The sequence below is a fragment of the Chiloscyllium punctatum genome, chromosome 9, assembly GCF_047496795.1.
Source record: "Chiloscyllium punctatum isolate Juve2018m chromosome 9, sChiPun1.3, whole genome shotgun sequence".
NCBI classification, from domain to species: domain Eukaryota; kingdom Metazoa; phylum Chordata; class Chondrichthyes; order Orectolobiformes; family Hemiscylliidae; genus Chiloscyllium; species Chiloscyllium punctatum.
In genome coordinates this window covers 33,348,492-33,361,713 of record NC_092747.1, presented here as the reverse complement: position 1 = coordinate 33,361,713, position 13,222 = coordinate 33,348,492, and the positions used below count along the sequence as shown (strand labels likewise).

The 13,222-nt window shown below is 40.6% G+C and overlaps 1 protein-coding gene across 4 annotated transcripts in view; it reads right to left on the bottom strand.

Moving 5' to 3' along the window:
* dclk1a (doublecortin-like kinase 1a) overlaps nt 1-13,222 on the bottom strand; it is a 352,098-nt gene that overhangs the window by 92,533 nt on the left and 246,343 nt on the right. For all 4 annotated transcript variants that reach the window (XM_072577209.1, XM_072577210.1, XM_072577208.1 and 1 more), the window contains one exon: nt 6,083-6,177. In XM_072577209.1, coding sequence (XP_072433310.1) covers nt 6,083-6,177 — 95 coding nt within the window. The remainder of the gene's footprint in view (nt 1-6,082; nt 6,178-13,222) is intronic.

Here is a 13,222-nt window from a genome sequence, read left to right as displayed (position 1 = left end):
AGAAAGCAAGAACAGGCTGTTGAGTAGGATTTTTAGCAACAATCAGATTGAATGACAGAGCAGACTCAAAAGGCCATATGATCTGCTTCTGCTATTTCCTCTGCTTCTATATAATGTAATACTGTCCATTTGCCTGGATGAGTGGCTTTCCAACAATGCTCAAGCAACACAAAACCATCCAGGACAAAGCAGCCTGCTTGATTTAAGTACCTTCTTGGCTGTAAAGCACTTTCAGACATCCTGCTGTCATGAAGTGGGCTACATAGGTGCAAGTCTTTCCTTCTGACTGACAGTCTATCCATCAAATTGAATGTTCACTCCCTCCACCTTGGCTACATACCATTGACTACCTGCACCACAGCATCTCCATAATATGTAATCTATGGTACCGCAAGTGACCATGGTCCAAAAGGACAATAGGGTTTCTCTTTAGAGTGAGATGACTGGTGGTGAGGTTAACCAAAGGATCACTGCACTTCAATGAGAAGGCAGCACCTTCAATGTAACCTCAGTCAGTGCAGGAATTGAACTTGCGCTGTTGGTGTCACTCTACATCACAAACCAACCACCCAGCCAATTTAGCTAACCAACCACCACTAACATACCACTTTAAGGAATAAGGAAAGTAAGTGCATGGGTCTACCACCACTCACAATTTGCCCTCCAATCCACTTACCCATCTCTGCCTTAGAATTATGTCTCCACTTTTTCAATGTCATTGGGTCAAAATCCTGGAACTCCCTCCCTAACATCACACTTTCACAGCATCTCAAAGGTAATTAAGGAAATGAAATAAATGTTCACCTTTCTATTAATAACATTATTATAAATAAAATTTAAAAACAGATACTTATGTGTACTTTACAAAACAGGAAAGTTGATTTTTGTAATACAACATTAAAGAGAAGATCTACTGAATATGCTGTAGCAATTCAAACAATAGCTCTTTCTCCTGAGGTGGCCACCACAGGAACGGATAAGAGTGGCAATGTCATGGGAGTTAATACTTCTTGCTGCATGATAATAATATCCTGACATTCCCTGCTCACCAACATTATGGAAACTCCATCACTGCGAGGAATCCTGTGGTTGAAATAGAAACCCCAACATAATTTTCTCAGGGCAACAGAGAATGGGCAGTAACTGAGTGCCCACATTCTAGGAGGAAAATTAAATGTCTACAATTCCTCACACAAATTTTCATGGACACAGGGTATTCGTCAAGGTATCTAGAAAGCCAGGTTTGTTCAAATGTAAGAAAAAGAAAACTGGAGAGCTGCAACTCCCGATTACTTACATAGCTGTGTATCTTAAAGGAATATTAAAAAGAAGAATAGGTTGAAGGAAGAAGATAAAACACAAAGTGCAAATTTTGTATGCATTTCTGTCAGTTTATTGTATTAGTAATGTAGGCTCAGAGGTAAACGTTATATTGTCAGAATGTTGCATAATGTGGTTAAAGTGGAGTCCACAGTAGATTCTGTGTTAGAACAGGGAATTCAAAACTGATCAAATGCAATTGCTTTAATCAAATTCTGCTCCTTATTCCATAATTGGACCAGAAGGAGACTGTGCCAGACATCATACTCGCAGTATTGTTTTCAAATCAAATTTTATGTGGAGAATTTACATGTCTACTGGGGATCACCAGCCACTGAGCAGCCAATTACAACACAAAAAAAATGCATATCCATCTACTAATGATTATTAATTGAAAAACACACTATTATGTTTATGGATTTCTTTAGTATTTTATACTTGAATGGGTAATTTGGAACCAGAAGACTACTCAACTCACTGAGCATAAGAAAAATGGAATCAAAACCATTCAATATTTTCAATGCAGTGTGAAAATATAAACATGGTTCTTATCTATTAGCATAGAATAACTTTGGAACAAATTTCCCTCTCAATATACCCAAGAGGTGAATGAGATTTGCTATTTTTGTTGAATATATGGTCCAGTAAATGAGCGCAAAGAGCAGATGTGTTTTTAAATGCCAATATTAATAAAGGTGTCAGAGCTGCACCATTCTACCATTACCTAATGAAAACATTTTTCCCCAGAATCACAGAAGTGTTACGGTACAAAAGGAGGCCATTTGGCCCATTGTGCCTTGATTTTCAAATCACTGCCTAATCCAATCTCCTGCTTTTTGTCCATACCCTTCAACATTAGTTACATCCAAAATAATCATCCACTGTCCTCATAAAAGTTCATATTTAATCTTTTTCCACCACACATCAAGCAGTGCATTCCATATCCTAATCACTCACTGTCTGAAAGTATTTTTTCTCATATTGCTGTTCCTTACTTTTAAAACCACTTTAAATCTTCGTTCTCTTATTCTTGTTCTTTTTATAAGTGGGAATAGTTTCTCCTTCTGTATTCAGCTCCCTCATAATTTTTAAAGCTTCCACCAGATCTCCTCTAGGCCTTCTTCCCTTCAAGGAGAACAGTGTCAACTTTGTCATTCTATGCTCATAGTTTCTGAATCTTGTAAATTACTTCTGCACTCTTTACACTGTGTCAGTCCTTCCTATAATGTTGCATCCACAATAATCCAAGTGAGGTTTATCTGGCACCTTATACAAATTCAACATTACCTCCTTGTTCATGTATGTTTTTTTGTCTGTCCCACGCCACAAAGTTGGTGCGTTTGTGCAATGGTTATGTCTTGTTATTTCAAGTGTAAGTGCAACTACAACAAAGTAATAAATTGTAATTATTGTGTATCAATCTCTCAATCGGAAGGCCAGAAGCCTCAGAAGCTCCATGAAAGGTGGTTGTTACTCAGTCACCTGTCTCAGTTGCAGAACGCTCAAATTTTTTCCCATCCTATCACTAGGTAAATGATCCAGCACTTGGTATTCACTAGTGAGTCCTCCTGATATTTTATCCAAACCCACATCCTAGCCAACCTCTCAACTAGCTGGTAAGATCTCAGCATTAGAATCAAAAGTTGAGAATTGGTGACAATAAGATTAGTCCCTGTGCATGAGTACTGGTCGCATAACGATCTGTAGGATAAAATGCATAAACTAGGAACCCTATTTATTAAAGTAAATTATCTTCTGTCTTCCCAAAGTCCATCCACTATTTACAAAGTGAAAGTCAAGAGTGCGATGGAATATTCTGCTTTTGTCTGAAAGTTGCGGTTCCAACAACATGCAACAAGCTTCTCATCATCCAGGCAAAGCAGCCTGTTTGATTGGCATCACATCCACACTCATTCCCATCACCAGCAATGGAGATGACAACAGTGTGTATCAATCTGCAGATTGATTGAAGCAACTCACTCAAGCTCCTTCGATTTTCCAAACCTGGGACCACTGCCACCTAGAAGAATAAGGTCAAACAACATATAGCAATACCACCATCTGAAAGTTCCTTTCCAAGCCACGTACCATTCTAACTTGGATCTCTGTTGTCATCCCTTCACTATTGCTGGATCAACATCCTGGAACATCCTCCCCAATATCATGGTGAGTGTATTTGCATCACACACACAGCAGTGATTCAAGATTCACTATCACCTTCTCAAGGGCAACGAGGGTGGACAACAAGTGCTAGCTCAGCCAGTAATACCCACATCCCATGAATGGTTAAAAACATCAGCTTCAATTCTTGGAACGGGCATTGTTGGCAAGATTGCCCAACCCTGGCTAAGAACATGGTGGTAGTGGACACCTTTAACTTCTGCAGTATCTTATTAATGCAACTAATAGGCTTGCTAGGCCACTACAGATGGCAGGTCATTGTCAAACTGATTACATATTAAGCCGGACTGGGTATGGATAGCAAATTTCTTTCCAAAAGCAGTTCTCTCTCAAAATTCAAATTGAAATTAAGCCTCAGCTACTTCCCACACACTCAGTAAGCTTAGTATTTGCTTTGATTACCATGCAGGTCTTACTAACTTCTGTTTACTTTGGCTATTTTCTCTCAGTGAACTGTAATTCTCACAAAATCCAAACTGTAATCAATGTTTCCAAAAAATACACTGATTAATTGAAACAAGAGACACTTAAGTTTCACCAATCTCTACGCTGATGTCTCTTGCTTTGGGAGGATGTGCTCAATATGATCTTTAGTTTGGATCCTCTCTATTTACAATTTCTTCTTTACTTTTTTGAAATAAATGGATTTACCACCTGTGAACATTTTTCATCTCATTTAGCTCCAAGTTCTAAAACAAAAACATATCTCTGGATTCTACTATTCACAAGCACAGCAGACATTGTGTCTCTCTTATTACTATATATCCACAGACATTATGTCTCAAGCTCTTTAGCTAACTAAATCCACCTGTTGTGTCAGCTGTTAACCTCTTTAGGAAGCATGACTGTAACCTTATAGGTGTAAGATGGTACAAATTTGTTTTAATTGCATTTACCCTTGTTCTACATTTAAAACTTTATTTTTTTGAAACTGCATATTATATTTGTAAACAAAAAAACTAAGAGATATATTCAAGAACACATTTCCCGAACCATTAACTAAATAACAGTATTTTCAACAATTCACCAACTTAATGGTCACTTGTATTGATATTAACTACTTCTAGATCATGTAGTCATTGCCTTATTGAAAGAACTATGGTTGAACATAGGTTGAACCATAAATGTCATCCCTTTTTCCAGCTTCAATTCATTTTCAATAACAATTCGGGAAAAAAATTGAAAAAGTTGAAGCACAACGATGGTTAAATGTTCTACTCTTACATAACAAGCACCTGACATTTTGCTCCATTGTCTCTCTATATTGTGTCTCCCACAGGATCTGAATCATCTGTAGAGAGGCGGAGGTACAAACATTGTAAAATGAAGGGCTGTATCTATTGCTGAGGCATTTTAATTTTTTTTCCAGCTGTATTGTGTGAAATGAAATGTCACATTCTGTTAACACTTACCATACTGCTTTAATAAAAACAGTGAACATTGTACGAGGAAATATTTCACTGCAGTGAAATATAAGTCAGTGAAGAAAACTGGTGAGGGAGCCATTAGTCAACCATGGAGCTGGGCAACTGAATAGCTCAGACTGCAGACTCAACATCAGTTTGCCAGCCAAACTCAACAGCACCAGATCATGCTCCAAGGGATTTTCATTATTTTAAGTGACTACAAGTCCCATCTCTTCTACTTGTAAGGATTAGTAAAGAGAAGACTTTTATCTGTCAAAGGACAACTTGTCAAACTGCATTGTCAAACCTCTTCTACATCTTTAACTGCCATCAATACGAACTTTATTTGTTTCATGAACACATCTGGCAAAATTGGCAGAACAGGTCTTTGCAGCATCTGAACCTTTTCTTAAAATCAGTTAAAATAGATGGAAATATAGTAAGGTTTATTACAGGCTAATAAATAATTGTACCCACAAAATTAAGAAAATTAAAATGAGTTTTTCCCTATTAAAATAAAAATACTATCCGTTTCAGAAGTTATTGAAATAAACTCTCAGCTGGGTAGGCATAAATATTGTTTTTCATTCATTCATGTTTTTGAACATGTGCAGTTGAGCTTGTTGCCATGCAACATACCAGAACAATGACAAAAGGTAGATATATCAACAGGATAATTTTTGTTTTAGGTAAGAAGGTCAAATCAAGTTTATACCAAATATTTCTACTTGTTTAATTGTCCTGGTTACAATTCCAAAAGCATTTAAATTTTATCAAGTGCATTAACAATCAATAAAGCTTGCAATTAAAATTGTTTTATAAAGTACATAAATAATCAATAAAGATTGCAATTAAAATTATTACACTGAATACTAGTCTCCACATGATATTGTGTCTTTCCTTTTAGTTTCAACAATTTGCATTGCTGTACTCGTGATTTAGATTTTCATTATGATATACATCTATAAAAGTGCTTTCTCTATAACAGATGGATTTTGCTTTTCATTTGACACAAATGTCAGTGTACTTTTAATACCCAAGTATATGAAAGGCTGTTTTTCTCACCAAGAGCCGTTCACTTGTTTTTAATTAGCTCTTCTCCAGTATTGTTACCTTTTTGATGATTAACTGCTTTGACCAGATAAGTCCTTCTGTGTGTAATTACCACATCTCACCTTCTGTTTACGTAGGCTGCCTGGGCTGGTTGGTGATGGGCTTGGTGTCTTGGTCGAACGTGGAGTAGAAAGTTGGCTACCAGGTGTTCCATTCACTGAAATAAGAAATATGTGTAAGGTCATAATGATTGAACAAGTTGTGTACTTGGACAGGCTTTGTGGACTGAGTAATATGATTCTTAGAACAAGGGTAAGTAGCAATTGAGAAATGTGGACATTCCTCAGATTCTGTGACATTCTAAATAAGAGTTGACTCAAAATTCTGCAAGCATTAATAATTTAGTTAGCATTATCTTAAAAGCTTTTTGTGTACCTTTCTTTGCTGCTATTTATTGCATTGACATTCAGATTCCTCAGTCTACAACCACTTTCTTTGGCTCAGTGGGTGCAGATGGCTTGTATTTTTCCAGAGTTGATACTTGAGAAGGCATGAAAAGATGAATGAAAGTTTCTTGCATCCGAGCTTCCTTTCTGATTTTCTGCTTTCTTTCTGGGGAGACACCTTCCTTCCATTTCACTGACTCACTTATTGCAGAGGTTAAAGTCTATAGTTTTATTTTATTAATTCAGGGGATGTGGGCTTCACTGACTAGGCCAGTGTTTATTACTTATCCATAATTGCATTTGAGAAGTTGTTAGTCAGCTGTTTTTTTGAACGACTATGATTTATTTGGTGTAAATACACTCACAATGTTGTTAGGCAGGATTTTGGCCCAGTGAGCAATACCTTCCATATTGTTACAGCACAGAAAATTGATGCACTGCGCCTTCTGTGTTCTTTGTCATTTCCAAATTTTATCAGAATTTCTTTTTTAAAGTTAGTGTGGGCAAACTACCCTTCCACCTGATTAGATAGCCATCCAGGTTCTTTTTTCCTCATTCATTTCTGTGATGTGGGCATCACTGGTTAGTTCAATTTTTATTGCTCAGAGGGCAGTTAAATATCACTCACATTTCTGTGGGTCTGGAGTCACATGTAGGCCAGACCAGGTAAGGACGACAGTTTCCTTCCCTAAAGGAAGGAACCAGTTACTGACAATCAGCAATGGCTTTTCATTAGACTCTTAACTCCAAATTTGTTTTTTAATTGAATTCAAATTCCACCATCTGCCATAGCTTGATTCAAACCCAGGTCCACGGAACATGACCGGGGTCTCTGGATTAATAATCTAGCGATAGTACTACTAGGCCATTGCCTTCCCTCTTATTTTAACAAGAACATTGCACCTAATTAAACTCAATGCTTCAAGAATGAGAAGTCAAGTTTTTAGGATAAGGATAGTAGATTTAAAAAAGGAGAATTACTTCCCTCAAAGGGTTGCAAACTTGTGGAATTCACTATCAGGGTGTACAGTGGATGCCTGTATATTGAGAAATTTTAAAAGGGAAATAGATTTTTAATTAATAATGGGTTGAGCAGTAATTGGGAGAAGGCATGAAAAGTGGAGTTGAGGCTGAGATGAAATTATCATGATCATAATACATGGCTCTTGCCTATTCCTCCATCCAATTCTTGCTCACAAAAGTCCACTAACTTCATCCTTTTCTTTGCTAAAAAAATGATTTTTTTGCCTCAAAGGTTTAACAATGGAAAAATAATCAAGATAAATGTTGTCAATGAATAACTATTACAGGAGAAGACCCTCTGATAAAAGACTGACACATTACACAACACATTGAACTGACTGTTGTGGGAGGCAATGGGACTAACTGCACCAAAACAATTAAAAGAGAGTTGGATAAGAATCTGGAAAGAGATAAATTGATGATGTTTGGCAGGTGTTGTCGAAGAGATTTCCGAGATCGTGGGACAGGCCACATTAAGACCGTTAATATTATGTCATATTGTAATGTAATCCAATCAGTTGCATTCCCCTATTTTATGCCCCTAGCCCTGTAAAGTTAGTTCCCTCAAGTCACCATTCATCTCCTTCTGAAATCTCCAATGAACACCACATTCACCATGCTCATTGGCAGTGAGCTCCAGGTCATTACTATACATTGCAAATTTTTGAAAAGATTTGTCGCCCAGTTTGAGGTTGTAAGTTTGCTTGCTGAGCCGGTAGGTTTGTTCTCAGATGTTTCATCACCATGCTAGGTAACATCATCAGGGAGCCTCCATTGAAGCACTTGTGTTCTGTCCCACTTTCTATTTGTGTGTCTTGGTCTATTGCGGTGGGTGATATCATTTCCGATTCTTTTTCTCAGAGGTTGGTAAATGGGGTCCAAATCGATGTGTTTAATGGTGGAGTTCCAGTTTGAATGCCAAGCTTCTAGGAATTCCCATGCATGTCTCTGTTCAGCCTATCCTAGGATGGAAGTGCTGACCCAGTCGAAGGGGTGTCCTTCTTCGTCTGTGTGTAAGGACACTAGTGATAGTTGGTCATATCTTTTGGTGGCTAGTTGGTGCTTGTGTATCCTTCTGGCTAGTTTCCTATGTTTCAGTGTGTTGGTAAGTTTGTAGGCTACCATGATGCCAAGGGGTCGGAGTAGTCTGGTCATCATCTCCAAGATGTCTCTGATGTAATAGGGTGGCTAGAGTCTCTAGGCATGGTGTGTCTTCTTGTTTGGGATTGTTGTTTAAGGATCAGCGGACTGTGCTTATCAGGTACCCATTATTCTTGAATGCATTGTATAGGTATTTTTCTTCTGCTGCTCATAGTTCCTGGGTGCTGCAATGTGTTGTGCCTTGTTTAAATAATGTCCTGATGCAGCTCCATCTAAGAATTCCGGAATATCATCAAAGACACCAAGATAGAAGAAGATGAAGTCATGGTCTCCTTCAACGTCTTATTCACATCAATTAACATCTGCCTGGCCAAAGAAACACTGGCCTCACTGCTGACAAACCAAGGACACAAGCACCAGACAACACCAACTCTATCAGCAAGGACAGCATCCTCAAGCTAGTAGACCTGTGCCTCACAAGCCACTTCACCTTCAACAAAAGACCTACAAACAAATCAACAGGACACCCATGGGATCACCAATATCAGGATTCTTAGCAGAAGCAGTTATGCAAAGATTAGAATGAACAGCCCTCCCCACAATCTAACCCAAACTTTAGGTCTGCTATGTGGATGACACCACAAAACAGAACAAATTAGAAGAAATCTATAATATCATTAACAACACCCTTATTGGCATAAATTTCACCAAAGAGAAAGAGAACAACAACAGACCCCTCTTCCTCGATGTCACCATGAAACGAACAGTCAATGGAGAACTGCAGACCAGCATCTACAGGAAAGCAACACACACGGATAAGATACTCAACTACTGGAGCAATCATCACAACACCCACAAACGGAGCTGCATCAGGACATTATTTAAGCGGGCCACAACATATCATCAGGGTTTCAGTGTGGTGGTAGCCCATAAACATACCAACACACTGAAACAGCTACTGATGAGCCCAAAAGACCATGTACCAACAGCCAGCAAAATGAATGTCATATACAAAATACCCTGCAAGGACTGCAACAAATATTACATCAGGTGGAAGGGCAGGAAACCAGTCACAAGGTTACACGAGCGCCAACTAGCCACCAAAAGACATGACCACTAGTATCACTAGGAGAAAGTGAGGACTGCAGATGCTGGAGATCAAAGCTGAAAATGTGTTGCTGGAAAAGCGCAGCAGGTCAAGCAGCATCCAAGGAGCAGGAGAATCGATGTTTCGGGCATAAGCCCTTCTTCAGGAATGAGGAGGGTGTGCCAAGCGGGCTGAGATAAAAGGTAGGGAGGAGGGACTTGGGGGAGGGGCGTTGGAAATGCGATAGGTGGAAAGAGGTTAAGGTGAGGGTGAAAGGCCGGAGAGGGAGTGGGGGCAGAGAGGTCTGGAAGAATATTGCAGGTCAAGAAGGCAGTGCTGAGTCCGAGGGTTGGGACTGAGATAAGGTGGGGGGGAGGGGAAATGAGGAAGCTGGAGAAATCTGCATTCATCCCTTGTGGTTGGAGGGTTCCTGGGCGGAAGATGAGGTGCTCTTCCTCCAGGCATCATGTTGCCATGGTCTGGCAATGGAGGAGGCCAAGGACCTGCATGTCCTTGGCAGAGTGGGAGGGGGAGTTAAAGTGTTCAGCCACAGGGGGTTGGGTTGGTTGGTGCGGGTGTCCCAGAGGTGTTCTCTGAAACGTTCCACAAGTAGGCGGCCTGTCTCCCCAATGTAGAGGAGGCCACATTGGGTGCAGCGGATGCAGTAAATGATGTGTGTGGAGGTGCAGGTGAATTTGTGATGTATATGGAAGGATCCCTTGGGGCCTTGGAGGGAAGTGAGGGGGAGGTGTGGGCACAAGTTTTGCATTTCTTGCGGTTGCAGGGGAAGGTGCTGAGAGTGGGGGTTGGGTTGGTGGGGGGTGTGGACCTGACGAGGGAGTCACGGAGGGAGTGATCTTTCCGGAACGCTGATGGGGAGGGGAGGGAAATATATCCTTGGTGGTGGGGTTTGTTTGGAGGTGGCGGAAATGACAAAGGATGATACAATGTATCTGGAGGTTTGTGGGGTGGTAGGTGAGGACCAGTGGGGTTCTGTGGCTATTGGAGGGGCGGGATTCAAGGGCGGAGGAGCAGGAAGTAGAGGAGATGCGATGGAGAGCATCGTCAACCACATCTGAGGGGAAATTGTGGTCTTTGAAGAAGGAGGCCATCTGGGTTGTTTGGTATTGGAATTGGTCCTCCTGGGAGCAGATGCGGCGGAGGCAAAGGATTTGGGAATATGGGATGGAGTTTTTATAGGGGGCAGGGTGGGAAGAGGTGTAATCTAGGTAGCTGTACTTGGCCTCCTCCATCGCTAGACCAGGCAACACGATGCCTGGAGGAAGAGTGCCTCATCTGCTGCCTAGGATCCCTCCAACCACAAGGGATGAATGCAGATTTCTCCAGCTTCCTCATTTCCCCTCTCCCCACCTTATCTCAGTCCCAACCCTCGGACTCAGCACTGCCTTCTTGACCTGCAATCTTCTTCCCAACCTCTCCGCCTCCACCCCCTCTCTGGCCTTTCACCCTCACCTTAACCTCCTTCCACCTATTGCATTCCCAAAGCCCCGCCCCCAAGTCCCTCCTCCCTACCTTTTATCTTAGCCTGCTTGGCACACCCTCCTCATTCCTGAAGAAGGGCTTATGCCCAAAACATCGATTCTCCTGCTCCTTGGATGCTGCCTGACCTGCTGTGCTTTTCCAGCAACACACTAGTATCACTAGTGTCCTTACACACAGACGAAGAAGGATACCCCTTTGACTGGGACAGCACATCCATCCTGGGACAGGCTGAACAGAGACATGCACGAAATTCCAAGAGGCTTGGCATTCTAACCGGAACTCTATCAATAAACACATCATTTTGGACCCCATTTACCAACCTCTGAGAAAAAGAATCAGAAATGTTATCAACCACTGTAAGAGACCAAGACACATAAATAGAAAATGGGACAGAACACCAGCGCTTCAACAGAGGCTCACTGGTGATGTTACCTAGCATTGTGATGAAACATCTGAGAACAAACCTACCAGTTCAGCAAGCAAACTTACGTCCTGATACATTGTAAAAATGTTTATCTTCATCTTTCTCCCACTGCATCTTTAACCTAAATCCTTAAAATTGTGTCCTTAGTCCTTGCTCAATCAACTAATGGGAACAACTCTTCTTTCTCTACCTTATTTCCCCACCATCTCCCTTGCTCCAAGGAGAACAACCATATTTTTCTTCCCTTTATTCTTTCAGACGATGCATGCACTGCTGATAACGACAGTATTTGTGGCCTAACTGACATTGAACTGAGAAGCTTGCTAGGGTATTTCAGTGGAAACTGTGTTGCTGTGAGTCTGGAGTTATAGACCAGCTAGATTAAGTAGGGTTGACAGACTCCATTTCCTAAAGCACGTTAGTGAACGATATTTGTTTTGATGACATTTGATGACATGTTCACAGTCATCATTATGGAGAGTAACTTCGTATTGCAGGTGCATTAACTGAACTTACATTCTACCAGTTGCTGATCAGTTGCACATCAATAACCTAAGACTTTGGCTTATTACAAAGTGACTTGACATCTAGCAACTATTTCCCTCAACCTAATCTTGTAGCTGATATTCTTTATCCCTGGATCATTCAAGTAAATTTCCATTGCACACTCTTAGACCCTCATAACTTTCCTCAAGTGTGAGTCCCTGTATTGGCAATACTCCAGTTGTCATCTAATCGAAGTTTATAATGATATATAGAAGCCTTAAGAGGGAGCATGTGCAAGAAAGAATAAGTAAAGGAAATCAGAAGTAGGGTGTAACACATGTGTGGAGGGATTTATGGACAAAAACAATAATTTTGAAAAGAATAGTGCTGGGTACAGGGAGCAAAAAGAAGGAACAGCAGTCGGAGTGAAGGACTTTTCGGATTTCATGCAAATGGTGTGTATGGCAGACTTTAAGTACAGTGTACTGTCCCTCAGTTGAGCATGACATCCACTCAGGGTCCCATGTTCCTGTTGTGGGTCTTCATGTGAGCAAACAGGCTCATTCTCAACCTGCAGATTTTTCGGTAAATGAGTCAGGGTGTTCCATGAAGTAGTGGGTCCTGGAGTGCAAGATTTGCTTTCTTTTCTTTCCTTCCCTGCTGCTACTCTGCCTTATCATCAAGGCATTACGATGAAAACATGACAAAATTTGATGGACAAGTTGTCACCAGTTTGAATGGCTTCTTTTAAGCTCTTCCAGTCATTAATATCAATGATGCCATGCTACAAGGAGAGGTTTAGACTGTCTTTGTGACATCTTCCCTGGATTGTTGGTTATTTAAGAGTTGAGAAGAAGAGACCTGGCAGGGGAGTACCCAGCCAATCTTGATTGATTTTGCAATGAATGTTTGTAGAGCTGACTTCAGACCTTGAATAAAGTCTGTAGTACCGGACATGCAGGTCCAGAGCATTGTGTTTGAACAATGTTCTCACCATTACTAGTTTGATGAAAATAAGAAAGACATATGTGAGCTCCTGGAACAAACACAAGAAGCCTTCATTGCCTGACAGAATTAGCCAGGTTTGCAAATTAAGAAGTCAGCATTCCAATCACTTAAGACTGACATCCAGAGAAAAATCCAAAAGTTAAAAGACAAGTGGTAGGAAGAGGATGCTCAGGAAATTAACAGA